This window comes from Lathyrus oleraceus, chromosome 6 (assembly GCF_024323335.1).
Source record: "Lathyrus oleraceus cultivar Zhongwan6 chromosome 6, CAAS_Psat_ZW6_1.0, whole genome shotgun sequence".
Lineage (NCBI taxonomy): Eukaryota > Viridiplantae > Streptophyta > Magnoliopsida > Fabales > Fabaceae > Lathyrus > Lathyrus oleraceus.
Window position 1 is genome coordinate 2,686,848 of NC_066584.1, and position 12,639 is coordinate 2,699,486.

The window sequence follows — 12,639 nt, forward strand, 5'->3', positions numbered from 1 at the left end:
GCAAGATCAGAGTGTCGCAAGTGGAAGCACCGTCATGACCATGTCTTAACTGACGCAGTCATGCCAAATGAGGTAAAACCAAGTCGTACTTATATGGCTTGGTATAGATCAGTTGGATTTCAATTCATCGCCGATGATATGTACCTCTACGACCCACGCCAGACAAGTTACACATAAGAAGGATCAACATCTAACCCCCAACAACATTCTCAGCCCGGTTACTCACAACCACCTATCCGACAAACTTTCCGTTCCACAAACACACAAACATACAACCAAAATATGCCATTCACCCAACCCCAAAACCAAGAACATCCCCCATACCACCACCAACAAATGGACCATCAACCTTCGACCGAACATCGCTTCGCACCCACACCATCACCATACCAAAGTCGCCTTAGCCAAAACACTAACCGCCCCATCACCTACCGTAGCCAAGAACCCCAAACATCACAATACCAAAACATCCCACAACCATATCTCTTCCAAACACCCCAACAACCTTTCCAACCTTTCCTAGACCCATCATTGTCACCCATGTCTCCCTTCAACCGTCCCGGTCGCCCATCCATGAGTCAACCACACCCCAACTTCTCTGGCATGGGTCATGAGCTCAGCTACGCCGGTACACCATCATTGAATACTGAAGACTATGCTGAGTTGGCTGAATACCTCAACGGATCTTCTCCTGTAGGAGGTAATGACGCTCCTGGACCATCAGATGAACAAACACCGGTGCAGAATCGTCAACGTGGGTTAGGGCCAAGGGTTAGGGTAGCTAGGGGATGTGGGACCGGAGGTCGGTTAGGTGATCCTGGTCATCACCATTAGGATTCTTTGTGTAAAATCCAAATTTTATTAATATCAATTCGTATTATGTCAAATTTATCTTTGTGTAAACTCCAAACATTAGGTTTCTTTCATAATTCTAAAATAAACACATATCATAATACAAAAATTTATAGGTCAGAAACCCTAATTCAAGGACTTGTTATTGTTATGTGGAAGGGCTTGAATTTGGTCCCTTTTGGCAAAATTCACATACACATGTTTTGACAGAAACCCTAATTTTGGGTCAAGTTCGCAAGGACCTACCTCACTCATTTTTAATTATTTTGAGGTGGGACCAAGTGCATTGGAAAATTTAAGATGTCTACTTCAAATGTTATGTTGGACAAAATTTCATAACTCTAACACAAACACATGCAATAATACAAAACATTATAGGTCAGATAACAGATAAAATGTCAAAGAGTCCAAGTTCAGGTGCCCATACCTTTCTCATAAAAATTGCAAATGATGCAAAACTTTAGTCCAAATTCATTATCTTGAAAAGATCTACAACTTTTATGTTGAAGGTTTTGTCATTTGAGGCTTTTATCATTCAAACTAAAGGGCTTGAAGTTGGTCCCTTTTGGCAAAATTCACATACACTTGTTTTGACATAAACCCTAATTTTGGGTCAAGTTCGCAAAGACCTAACTCACTCATTTTTAATTATTTTGAGGTGGGACCAAGTGCATTGGAAAATTTAAGATGTCTACTTCAAATGTTATGTTGGACAAAAATTCATATTCCTAAAAGAAACACATGCAATAATACAAAACATTATCGGTCAGATAACAGTTCAAAAACTCAGAAGTCCAACTTCAACTACCCATAATTTTCTCATAAAAAATCCAAATGATGCAAAATTTATATCCAAATTCATTGTCTTGAAAAGATCTACAACTTTCATGTTGGAAATTTTTTCATTTGAGACTTTTTTAAGGGAGGCGCCAATTGGATTGGCGTCCCCCTCTTAAAAATTACACATAGGCGCCAATTGGATTGGCTAGGGCAGGTGCCCTAGCCAATCCAATTGGCGCCTCCTTGCAATTTTTAAGAGGGGTCGCCAATCCAATTGGCGCCTCCTCCTAAAAGTGGGGTAGATTGGTAAATTTTTTGAAAACTGGGTTATTTTGGGAATTTCTTCGAAAAAGTGGGTTATCTCGGTAAATTTGCCAAAGAAGGTAGACCGGATAGAGAAAATATAAAAAAATTAAAGAAAGAGAAAGATATAGAAAGACTATTAAAGAAGTTATTAAAAAAGATTTCGGAATTAATGATTTGGACATAAAATCGGTCCTCGATAAAACATTATTGTAAAAGTTAATCCATGTAACCAATTCCACATATCCATGTAACCGATTCCAATTTAACAATTTTTTATAGGAACTATAACATTGCTATTTTTCTTTAATTTTATACTCATAAATAGCGTGTTAGGGAACGTTTAGGGAACGTTCTCAAACCATTATACCTCACTTGTGTATAAATATAGTAATGACTAACGATTAACTTTAATAGTTATGAGATAATTTAGTCATGTTCATCATGTAAATCATCATTTTTATTCTTGTTAAGAAACCTTACAAAGTATGGGTTGACTATAATATCAATCCAAGAAACATTTATGACACTGGTTATCACTTCAAAAAAATCCATAATCAGTTGTTGAAGGTAAACATAAATTCTGAAATGCAACATATCCTGTAATATTTCAGAGACTATGTCAATGTTTACAAAACCTGAGGAAACAATAAAAAGGAAAAAGAATAAAACATATAGTTACCATGTACAACCCATTAGATACAAGAATACCATTACCAGGCATTCATGGCATCCTCTCCTTTAACTAGGCAAACCTCCCGTAAGCTCAATTTCGTTAATCATGAAGGAGTTTGCAACCTGGCACTGTTCAAGTGTCATTACTATGTAGCTTCAAATCATGAATTCCACGGGTCCTGTATACTGCAAACGCTTAATGGCCAACTTTTGCTTTTGATGAAAAGAATCTACTAAAACCCCGACCATGTTTCTCTGGTGTGGGAGTCGAAGAAGCTGAGGAAGAGGTTGATTTTGTAGGCTTGTGAGTTGGATGCGGTAAAGGAGATATGGCTTGAAAGTTTGAGTCATTATCTGATGGACTATATAAACTGTTAGTAAAATGCAAAGGGGACTCTGCACCCTGTCTTTGCATAAAAGCAAAACTAGCACCGTCCATCTCAACTTGATCCAGATCCTGCAAATTTGGGCTCTGAACTTCATGCTCTGCGAAACCTTCAACCTTCGAAAGCCTCTCACCATACGGAGATCCCATTGGTTCTGTTTGAGGATGCATAGCTTTTAGCTGCTTGCCAAGAAGATATATTGTTTCTTGACACTCAGCTAGTTTTTCAGCAGCAGAAGCCAAGTCTCTCTCCTATGAGAAAGAAAATAATTCAATCTCAGATTTTCTAACTATAAAAACAATTCATCGAGTATGATACAGATTATGATATTTTAACTAGACCAGATCATAAACAGAATTAAATCCAGCATGGCTCATCTATTTGAATGGAATTAGAGCTTTACCTTTTTAGTCTTAAGTTCATTATCAGCAGCTGAGCTCTCATTCCTAATAGACAAAGTAACAAAGAAATTAGAAATAGAACCAGCGCAGTAAGTTACTGTTAGCAGACAATTAAATGCAGATAATGATGCTATTAAAATTTCTTGCACAACAAACCAACTTTAATACCACTGCTACGAACAGGCCTGCAAGTAGGGATGGACTATGCAGAATTTGCGTAATTACAGTACTCACAAACTATATGATATTGAATGGATGTCTAACCTTTGCAATTGTTCTTCTAGCTCCTTGCACTTCGCCAAAGCTGCTTCATGAGATCTCTTTTCATCTTTAAGTTCGTTCTCAAGAGTTTCTATCTTCTTTCTCAGATGGTTGAGCTCAGTTTCAAATTCCTGTGCACGTGTTTCAAGTGATCGGTATGACTCTGCCATGCATTTTAGTTGAGTCTCACCTAAGCTGTTTGACCTTTGAGCAGAAGCCAGTTGTGATTTAGCTTCAGCTAGAAGTTGTTCTGTCTCTTGCAACTGAGACTTTGTCATTTCAAGATTTTCCGAATATTTCAACAGATCCAAAATTGCCTTCTCTTTCTCTAATTTCAATTCCTCAAATTCCTCCATGGAGAACTTTTGTGATGTGGCATTTGATTCATAGCCTGAGGTCAAATTTCCATCATCTGGAACCTCGGGATTAGAACAGGGATTAAGAATACGGGAATCACCGTTTTCATATCTCTCTTCCGACGAGTTGTCTTGAACTAACTTATTTTCAGGCAGAGCAATCTTATCTATGCAATCAGGACTGTTGGTTTCAGTTTCCATACCTTTATAACCAAGGATATTAAATCTGAACTCACTTGTTTTAGCCAATACATGAGACAGATCAAGAACAAACTGCAGCAAACTTGCTTCATGGCATTTAACTTTATTGTAAGTAACAGAGAACTCCTCCATCTTTTGGCTTATCCCATCTCCACCAGAAGATATATCATGAACTGTCATTGCTTCTCTGTCTAGGAACAATACGAAGTCATGAATTTGAGAAACTGCAGCTTCTATATCAGAAGTTATCTGTATATATTGAGTAGGTTCTTGGGATGAAATGAGTTCTTTTTCTGCGACTGAACCAGCACCTTCAGAATTATCCTTTTTATCACATGGAATATCAGAAGGTTGGACATCAAGGGGAATGACAGCCGCAGAGTCTTGGATGGATGTATCATGCGCGTCTTCAAGAACACGTTTAATATCCTTCAGGATCTGACCTACATCAGCATCCTTTGCCACGGACTCAAAAACTGATTGTATTCTTGATTGAAGTTCTTCTGGTGATAAGCCATCAATCCCACCGGAACTGGGTGATACTGCAGCAGGGGACAGTTGAATTGCCAATGGATTCAAATCATTGTTCTTTTCAGACTCGGAGGGATCATCTTTGCTAGTACCAACTTCGGATACCTCATTGGCCATTATTTCGTCCGTGTTATTGTTTGAAGTAAATGATGCAGAAGCATCTTCAATAGAATCTGTTGATAATCCAGCAAATTTCTCGACCTCTAAAAAGTCATCCATCAGTTCCAGCTTCTCAGTCGCTTCAGATTTGCCCAATTCATCAGCATTCTTTTCCTTTGTGAATTGGGATAGCTCAGAGATTAATGCTGTAGACCAAGACTCAGCACAACTTCTTGCATCATCGTTGCCATCTTCCGATATGGAGATCATGCTTGGTGCATAACCTGTATTTTGGCTGTAAATGCTTTCATGGTTCATATGAGTGGTAGATTTTGGAGATCCCTTCTGATGAGTACTTGGTTGAACTTGTGCTTCCAAAATTTGAAGTTTGCTAAGTGTTTTAGCACACATACTCCTTGAAGCCTGCAATTCACTGTTACGTTTTGCCAAAGCTTCTTTCAGCATCTTTGTTTCTTCTTCCATTGTCAATAAGCGCTCTGTAAGAAATTCATTATCTTTCTGGAATTTCTGTATATTTTCCAGGGAGAAATCAGGCACCGGAGAAAAATGAGAACTAGCAGGTTTGACAGGAGACTTCCTTAATCGAGTTTCTCCATAATCTCGGCCAAGACTCTCAACTTCCAGCTTCATTTGTGCAAGCGCAGCAGGACCAGGTAACTTTTTCCGTACTAGACCGCGTAACCTTTGGCATTCTGCCTCTAACTTGGCAATTTTTTTTACACCCTCTGCATGCTGCTTGTTAGCAGCTTCTGCAGACCTCATACTCATGTTCTTTTCTTCATTACGAATTTCAAGCTCTTTGGAAATAACATGAAGCTCATATTTAAGTGAATTGATTTCTCTTTCACATGATTCTACATTGCTCTTATGATGCTCAATTTCAGCCTCAGCATGAGCTTTTTCTTCACTTAGTTTGACTAGCATGTTAGAACGTTCCTGCAAGGACCTTGACAGAGCTGCATTATCAGCAGCAGACCTGAGGAGTTCCTGTTCAAAGTTTCGTATCCTAGCCTCAAACTCACCCTTAATCTTGTCCAATTGCTTGTTTTTTGCAAGGGTGACTTCCTGTATTTTCAGTTCATGTTCTTCTTTCAGGTTTCTTATCTGTCGCATACACTCCTTAAGAGCACCATCTAACTGCGATGCCTGATCCTCAGCAGTAAGTTTTGAAAGAGTGACAGATTCTAGATGGTTCTTCAATGCCAAAGCTTCTGCTTCTGCCTTTTCCCAGCCTGCAGAATTTGAATAGAATTTTAGCTCTAAGAAAAAAAGGGAAGCCCTTTATACAGCAAGAAGATTCTTTTACATTAAAGAACCATACCTGAGACAGCATCTTCAGCTACTTTAGCATGCTGTTTTACCAAACCTTCCTTGGTATTTATCTCTGTGTTCGCTGCTGATAGTTTTTCATTCAATTCTGTGATCTCATCTTCCAGTGTCTCTACCTTTTCTTCATATGTCTTCACTTGATCTTCCAAACCCGTCAGATGTGAATATGACTCTACAGAGATTTGGACATAGTTCGGCTTCTTATAAACATCCTGCTTGCATAAGCAAGAGCAACCGCATAAAAAAATTAGAAAACAAAAATAAAAAACATAATCATATTGTTGAATCAATAAAACCAAGACTAAGGAAAATATTAGTCGGGTAGCATCTAGCTCCTCTAAAGTGAGAAAATCAATTGTTATGCATGTGTGTATACATCAGAGCATTGATTTGTTTATCAATAGTTGATATCACTCACTGTACTCTCTGAAGTGAGTTGCGCACTTTAGAGCAGCCTGATCCAACCAAGTAAAGTTTTCAAACCAACTATCCAAGTTAAAATTCTACACACAGACATGTAAAGACAAGGAGGGGAAGGAGAGAATCACGTCTAGTGTGCTTCATAATGTGCTAACCAAAAACAGGCAATTAAGAAAAGGTCATTGCAGAAAAATAAGAAACATGCATAAAATTGAGCTGAACTTAGCAGCCAAATGAAAAACACTTCATTTCAAACCGTTCTCATGCTTATGTAAAATGCCAATAAACATATACCTGATTCTCCTGACTAGAGGCTCCAGCAGAATCCAATTCAGCAGCTACTTTATCAAGCACAGTCTTATCAGATGATTTTTTCTTCCAAGGCCACCTTCGGTCCATTTCTAATCACAAACACCTTGTAGAACAAATCAAACTTACATAAATAAAAAAAGTCAAAAAAGTCAAAAAAACAAAAACAGCTTATACTTAATTCCTTTTCACCAATTAACTCATCCAAATTCACACATGCTATATTTATTACTAGTACACGACATAAAATAATTCAAGCATGATAAAAATCAATCATCTCCCATATTTTTCAACAGAAATGATTACATGCACTTACAATATCCCACTCCAATGGCAAGTGTCGGTGGTGGTGGTAGAAAAAGTAAACACTCACACACAAAAAGAAAACAGTGAAATGCAACAGAGAAGGCCCAGATTGTGGAATTGCCTATAATTTGGTAACCATATATTATTATTGGGTCCCTTTCTTACTATATTTGTACCAATGCATTCAAAGTGTGAGCCATAGTATTAAACATTAAACCAAAATTATATTCTACACTAATTACAATCTTTAAGATCTAACCACTTCACCTCACCCTGTTTATATCATCCAAAAAACACAACCAAAAATCATAAAACCATAATTAAATAAATTATTCATTAATTAAAAATATTATATTAATTAAAACGCGTAAAACGATATTTAGATCCAAATTAGATAATATTAACGACGAAATTAGTACTACTATATATTTAAAAAAAAAACGAAAGAAATGAATAAAAAAATATGAGAGGCTGAAAATAATATGTAATGATATATAATGAAAAAATCAGTATCGGTTTTTTTCAGGAATGAATGAATGAATGAAGTGAAATTGATGATTCTATATGAATTCATTGATTCTAATTTAGGAAAAAAATGATATAGTGATATAGATAGGTGAAAGAATCGGATTGAAATTGCTGAATGATGAAGAAAATCGAAACGAAAACTTCGGAAGTTGATAACAGCATTCAGCGAGGATTGAGTAGAGAAGAGAAGAGAAGAGAAGAAGAATGAGAAGAACGGGGAGTGAAATGGACTTACCGGAGAAAAATAAATAATAAATAGACAATAAATGAAAGAGGTTGTTTGGCGGTGGAAGAACGGAAATGGAGATCTAGATTGAGATTTGACGGTGGTTGGACGGAGAAAAAGAGAGTGTTTGGTGGCAGTGGTGGTGGTAGTGTGGTGGTTTGGGAGGCTAAGATTTTTCGGAATTAGATGCTTCTTTAAAAAGTAATGGCTTCTATAAAACTCCAAATACCATCCACTTTTCTCACTTTACTTATTGTCTTCTTCTTCTTCTTTAATTATTATTATGCATTTATATATTTAATACTACTAACTTAAACTCATTTATATTATTGTCTTATTCATTTTTTATTATAAAAAGATATTTAATCTATAAAATGAAAACTATGTAAAAATACCATATAAACGCAATATTTTACTTACTCGTTTTTAAAATAGTGAATTTCAGTAATTAAACTATCTTACAAAAATAAAATAAAATTTTATTTCTTTTATGCTAAATTATTTATCTGACATACCTAATTAATTACTACATGGACAAATAAAAACAACTTTGTTGACTAAAGCACTGAATAAAAAAACCATGTACTAATTTTTTTGTAAATATGAATAAATGCATGGAATGAAAATAATTTTCCTTTGGTGAAATCTTGTGGCTGAATTTATGTATGAGCTGTAATCTATAATGAAAAAGAAAACACATCATTTTCCTCCCACTTTGCATTAATAAATAATATTAACTTGAAGTAAAATTATGTTATAAGGACTTTTGATTGGACCACCGTCACTCACTACCACTAGCATATTAATATTTAAATTATTATATTTTATAATATAGTCTATAGTCTAGAAAATTAAATTAAATACAGCTCATAAGTATTTGTTACCTAGCTTGCATAAACATGGAGACATAGATGAGTTGGCAACTTACCACTACATGACATTACATCAATGTCAATTTACATAATTAATTTAATTAAATTTCATCAGGTTACTCTACTTATACACTACCTTCCCTTTTTTGTAATACTTCCAAAGTTAAACTATAGAGTTACGTATTTATATTTAAATGTGGTTTTTTAGCGTTCCAATTATCATCACTTGATGTGTATAAACTATAATAATATAATCTTATTGGTTAGGATAAAAGTGTGTCTGTTTTTAGAAAGGTGTACTATATAAAAGTAGTATTTTAGAAGGGAAAGAGACTGGGAAGGTTCATAAAAATTTTCTACCAATAGTTAAAATGTAAATTAAGCTATAAAAAGACTTGTATTATGTTTTATAAACACAGATTAAATATAAGTAACCATTGAAAGCATGTAGTTAGGTCGAAGTTACCCATACTGAAAATGAGGTTGTTATTTACTCTTTGTTAATTTACCATGAATGTCCTTAAGATCGATACTCTTGTGAGTAACATTTGTTTTATGTTTCATTTTGAGTGACTAGGGTAGGGGGGTCCAAACTAGAATTAGCAGGGTATGGGAAACAGGACCACCAGCATTCATTTTCAAGTCTTGCAGGGTGTACACATGTGTGTAATGTACATGTGTCTATTGAATTATCAACCAAACAATAAATACATCCATTTTTTGTCACATATTTTTAAATTATCATAAATATATATAGGTTGAAGCTACTAAACATACAAAATCCAACAGATAATTTAAAAATTAAATTATAAAAAGGTTTGTACCTACTTAACATGGCCCAGTTTTACGCTAAAATGTATAATATTATTTTGCAAATAATCCATGAAAACGAGAGTTTATCAAATCACAAAAAATTATCCACGAGTATATAATACTATTAATAATGTTTTAGAAGCAAATAATAAAACTGTAGGGTCATTCAATGGCCATCATCTTAGCTTAGATGTCAATGTATCAAATTGTTTTCTCTCATTACATCTTATTAATCATATTGTTGCGATAATCAATCAATTAGTGTTACACAAATGATTAGACATTATGTTTACCCATTTGTGATTTGGATTCTAGTTCATAATGAGATTAATAGTTCATTAAAAAGAATGAAATTCAGTTAAGTTTTGTCGTAAGAATAAATGTTAAATATTTTTTTCTTCATTTAAATATTAAGTCTATATAGTATTAAGAGTTACAAGTTGTCTTAAATTTTTAAAAGCTGCAATTTAATAAAAGGATAAATTTAGTTGTACCTATAAAATACACTAATATTCTGTTAGTATCTGTTTTGTAGTTAAGCATTGTTGGCATATTTTGATTGATTAAATATTAAAGCATGCTACGTTACAAATAATTTTCATTTAATTTTCCAAAACGTCAAATAGTTATTCCAAAAAAAAGAATAGGTCAAACAGGAAAGTATGAGTTGTATTGTGCATAGAAAATTCATTTTCGCACCATATTATATTATTTGTTATTTGTTTTAGTAACGTATGTTTCAAGTTTCTTTTTCCAAGTAATACATAATCGCTATCTGAAAAAAATAATTGAAGAAATATACAAAAAATATATATTTGATAAGGACTATAGAGAAAAACAAGTGTTTAATGAATGGCCCCCATAAGGTGAATCGATTGTACATGGCCACCGCAGCAAGAGTAAGCTAGAGTGAAAGAGAAAGCGATTATTTTGAAAGGTGGTGATGGAGTAAAGTACAAGGGTATCCCTGTCCATACGAGACTTTCCATGAGTAGCCAAACAATCCACATTGAAAACTCTGCTTTTTTTCTTTGGATTCTACATTTGTGTCCACTAAATGCCTAATATTGGTAACTCAAAAGTTAAGGTTATGCCTACAATCGATAAATTCATTTTATTTTACACATAACCAAAAGAATCTCAGTCTTGAATCGTAATTAGTGTGTTCAAAATGTAAACAAATTGTCGGTCAAAAACGGTAAACAATCAATCGAATTTATGGTTAGTCAAATTTTCATTAGTGTTATAAGGGTTACTTGAATAAAAAATTCTCCATATACTAGTTTTTCTAAAATTTAACGACTTCATTGTTTGAATGAAGTATTTGAAATTCTTTAAGAAATTAAAAAATTTAAAGAATTCAAATTATTCGATTGAATTTTTTTTAATAAAGTATTAAAATGATTCATTGATAAATTTGTAAAATCGTTTTTATAAATTTTAATATTATAGAACCAAATTTAAAATATGAAAAATAGGAACTAATTTGTAATTTTTGAAAATTTGAAGGGATTAATTAAATTGTAAAATTACTACAGATTTATTTTTAATTTTTTGAAAATTTTGGAGTAAAATAAAAAATTTCATAATATGAGAATCATCTTATAAAATTTAAAATATTAATAATAAATAATTTAGCATTTGCATTATATAGAGTGGAAAAAACAATTTTAAATTCTTTAATTTTTGATCATTTTAAATTCTTTAATTTTAACTTGAATAAAATACTTCATAAGCTCACGTAATTTAACAGATTCGTAGGTCGACCAGCACCCATGAACAATAATAAAATAAACTTCTATTTATATCTAACACTCTACTTTTGTTTAATATTTTTAATATGAGACTTAATTCTTTAAAAATATTGGGATAGTTTTTTTACAAAGTTGACACACTAAAACGAAAGTGTGTTTTCTTTTAATATTCTTTTACTTAAAATAAGCTAATATTTTTTTTACATCAACCACAAAATGTCGAGATATATGAAATATAATCCAAGTTGTGTGAGATTCTAAGTCTAAAGTTAATTAAGGTTTAGGATTGTTATATTTGTTACTTAATAGTCAAATCACTTAGGTGTATACAAATAGATACTTTGTAATTAAGTTTTGTAACACAATTGTATTCAATTATAGCAATAATCCTTTTCCTCTCTCTCTCTCTCATTCTCTCCTCACTAAAAGTGTCCACACACTAATAAATTGGTATCTAGAACTTCGGTTAGATTTTTGATCGTATTTTCAAGAATCACACGTTGGTAATCATGTTTTTGGAAAACCGAATAAAAATTTATAAAATTTGTGGTTTCACCAATGAACTAGATTTTTAAATTTTTTAGTTTTTTAATTTATTCTAAAATAAAATATTATAAAAGATGAAAACAATATCAATTTGATACTATTGAATGAGATGACAGATAGGATTAACAGGTTCGAAGGTCGACCCGCACCCATGAACACCCCTACTCACAACAACCCATTTGAAATTTTAATTTTCTCAATAATAAAATAAACTTTTATTTATATCTAACACTCTCTACTTTTTTTTTATATTTTTAATATGAGACTTAATTCTTTAAAAATATTGGGATAGTCTTTTTACAAAGTTGACACACTAAAACGAATGTGTGTTTTCTTTTAATATTCTTTTGCTTAAAATAAGCTAATATTTTTGTTTACATCAACCACAAAATATCGAGATATATGAAATATAATTCAAGTTGTGTGAGACTCAAGTCCAAAGTTAATTAAGGTTTAAGGGTGTTATATTTGTTACTTAATATTCAAGTCACTTAGGTGTATATAAATAGATACTTTGTAATTAAGTTTTGTAACACAATTGTATTCAATTATAACAATAATCATTTTCCTTACTCTCTCTCTCTCTCTCTCTCTCTCTCTCTCTCTCTCTCTCATCACTAAAAGTGCCCCACACACTAATAAATTGGTATCTAGAGCTTCGGTTAGATTC

General features: G+C 33.3%; 1 protein-coding gene across 2 annotated transcripts; it reads right to left on the reverse strand.

The window, feature by feature from the left end:
* Positions 1-2,377: 2,377 nt before the first annotated feature.
* LOC127093486 (filament-like plant protein 4) lies at positions 2,378-8,266 on the reverse strand. Of its 2 annotated transcripts, none has more exons than XM_051032426.1 (6): positions 7,994-8,266; positions 6,910-7,030; positions 6,188-6,407; positions 3,662-6,098; positions 3,400-3,442; positions 2,378-3,247 (listed from the first exon to the last, which is right to left on the reverse strand). In XM_051032426.1, exons 2-6 carry the CDS (start codon positions 7,012-7,014, stop codon positions 2,807-2,809), a joined length of 3,246 nt encoding a protein of 1,081 aa, XP_050888383.1. In that variant the 5' UTR covers positions 7,015-7,030; positions 7,994-8,266; the 3' UTR covers positions 2,378-2,806. The 2 variants fall into 2 exon arrangements, with proteins under 2 accessions (XP_050888383.1, XP_050888384.1); XM_051032427.1 differs by lacking the exon at positions 7,994-8,266 and adding an exon at positions 7,241-7,596.
* Between the last annotated feature and the right edge of the window lie 4,373 nt (positions 8,267-12,639).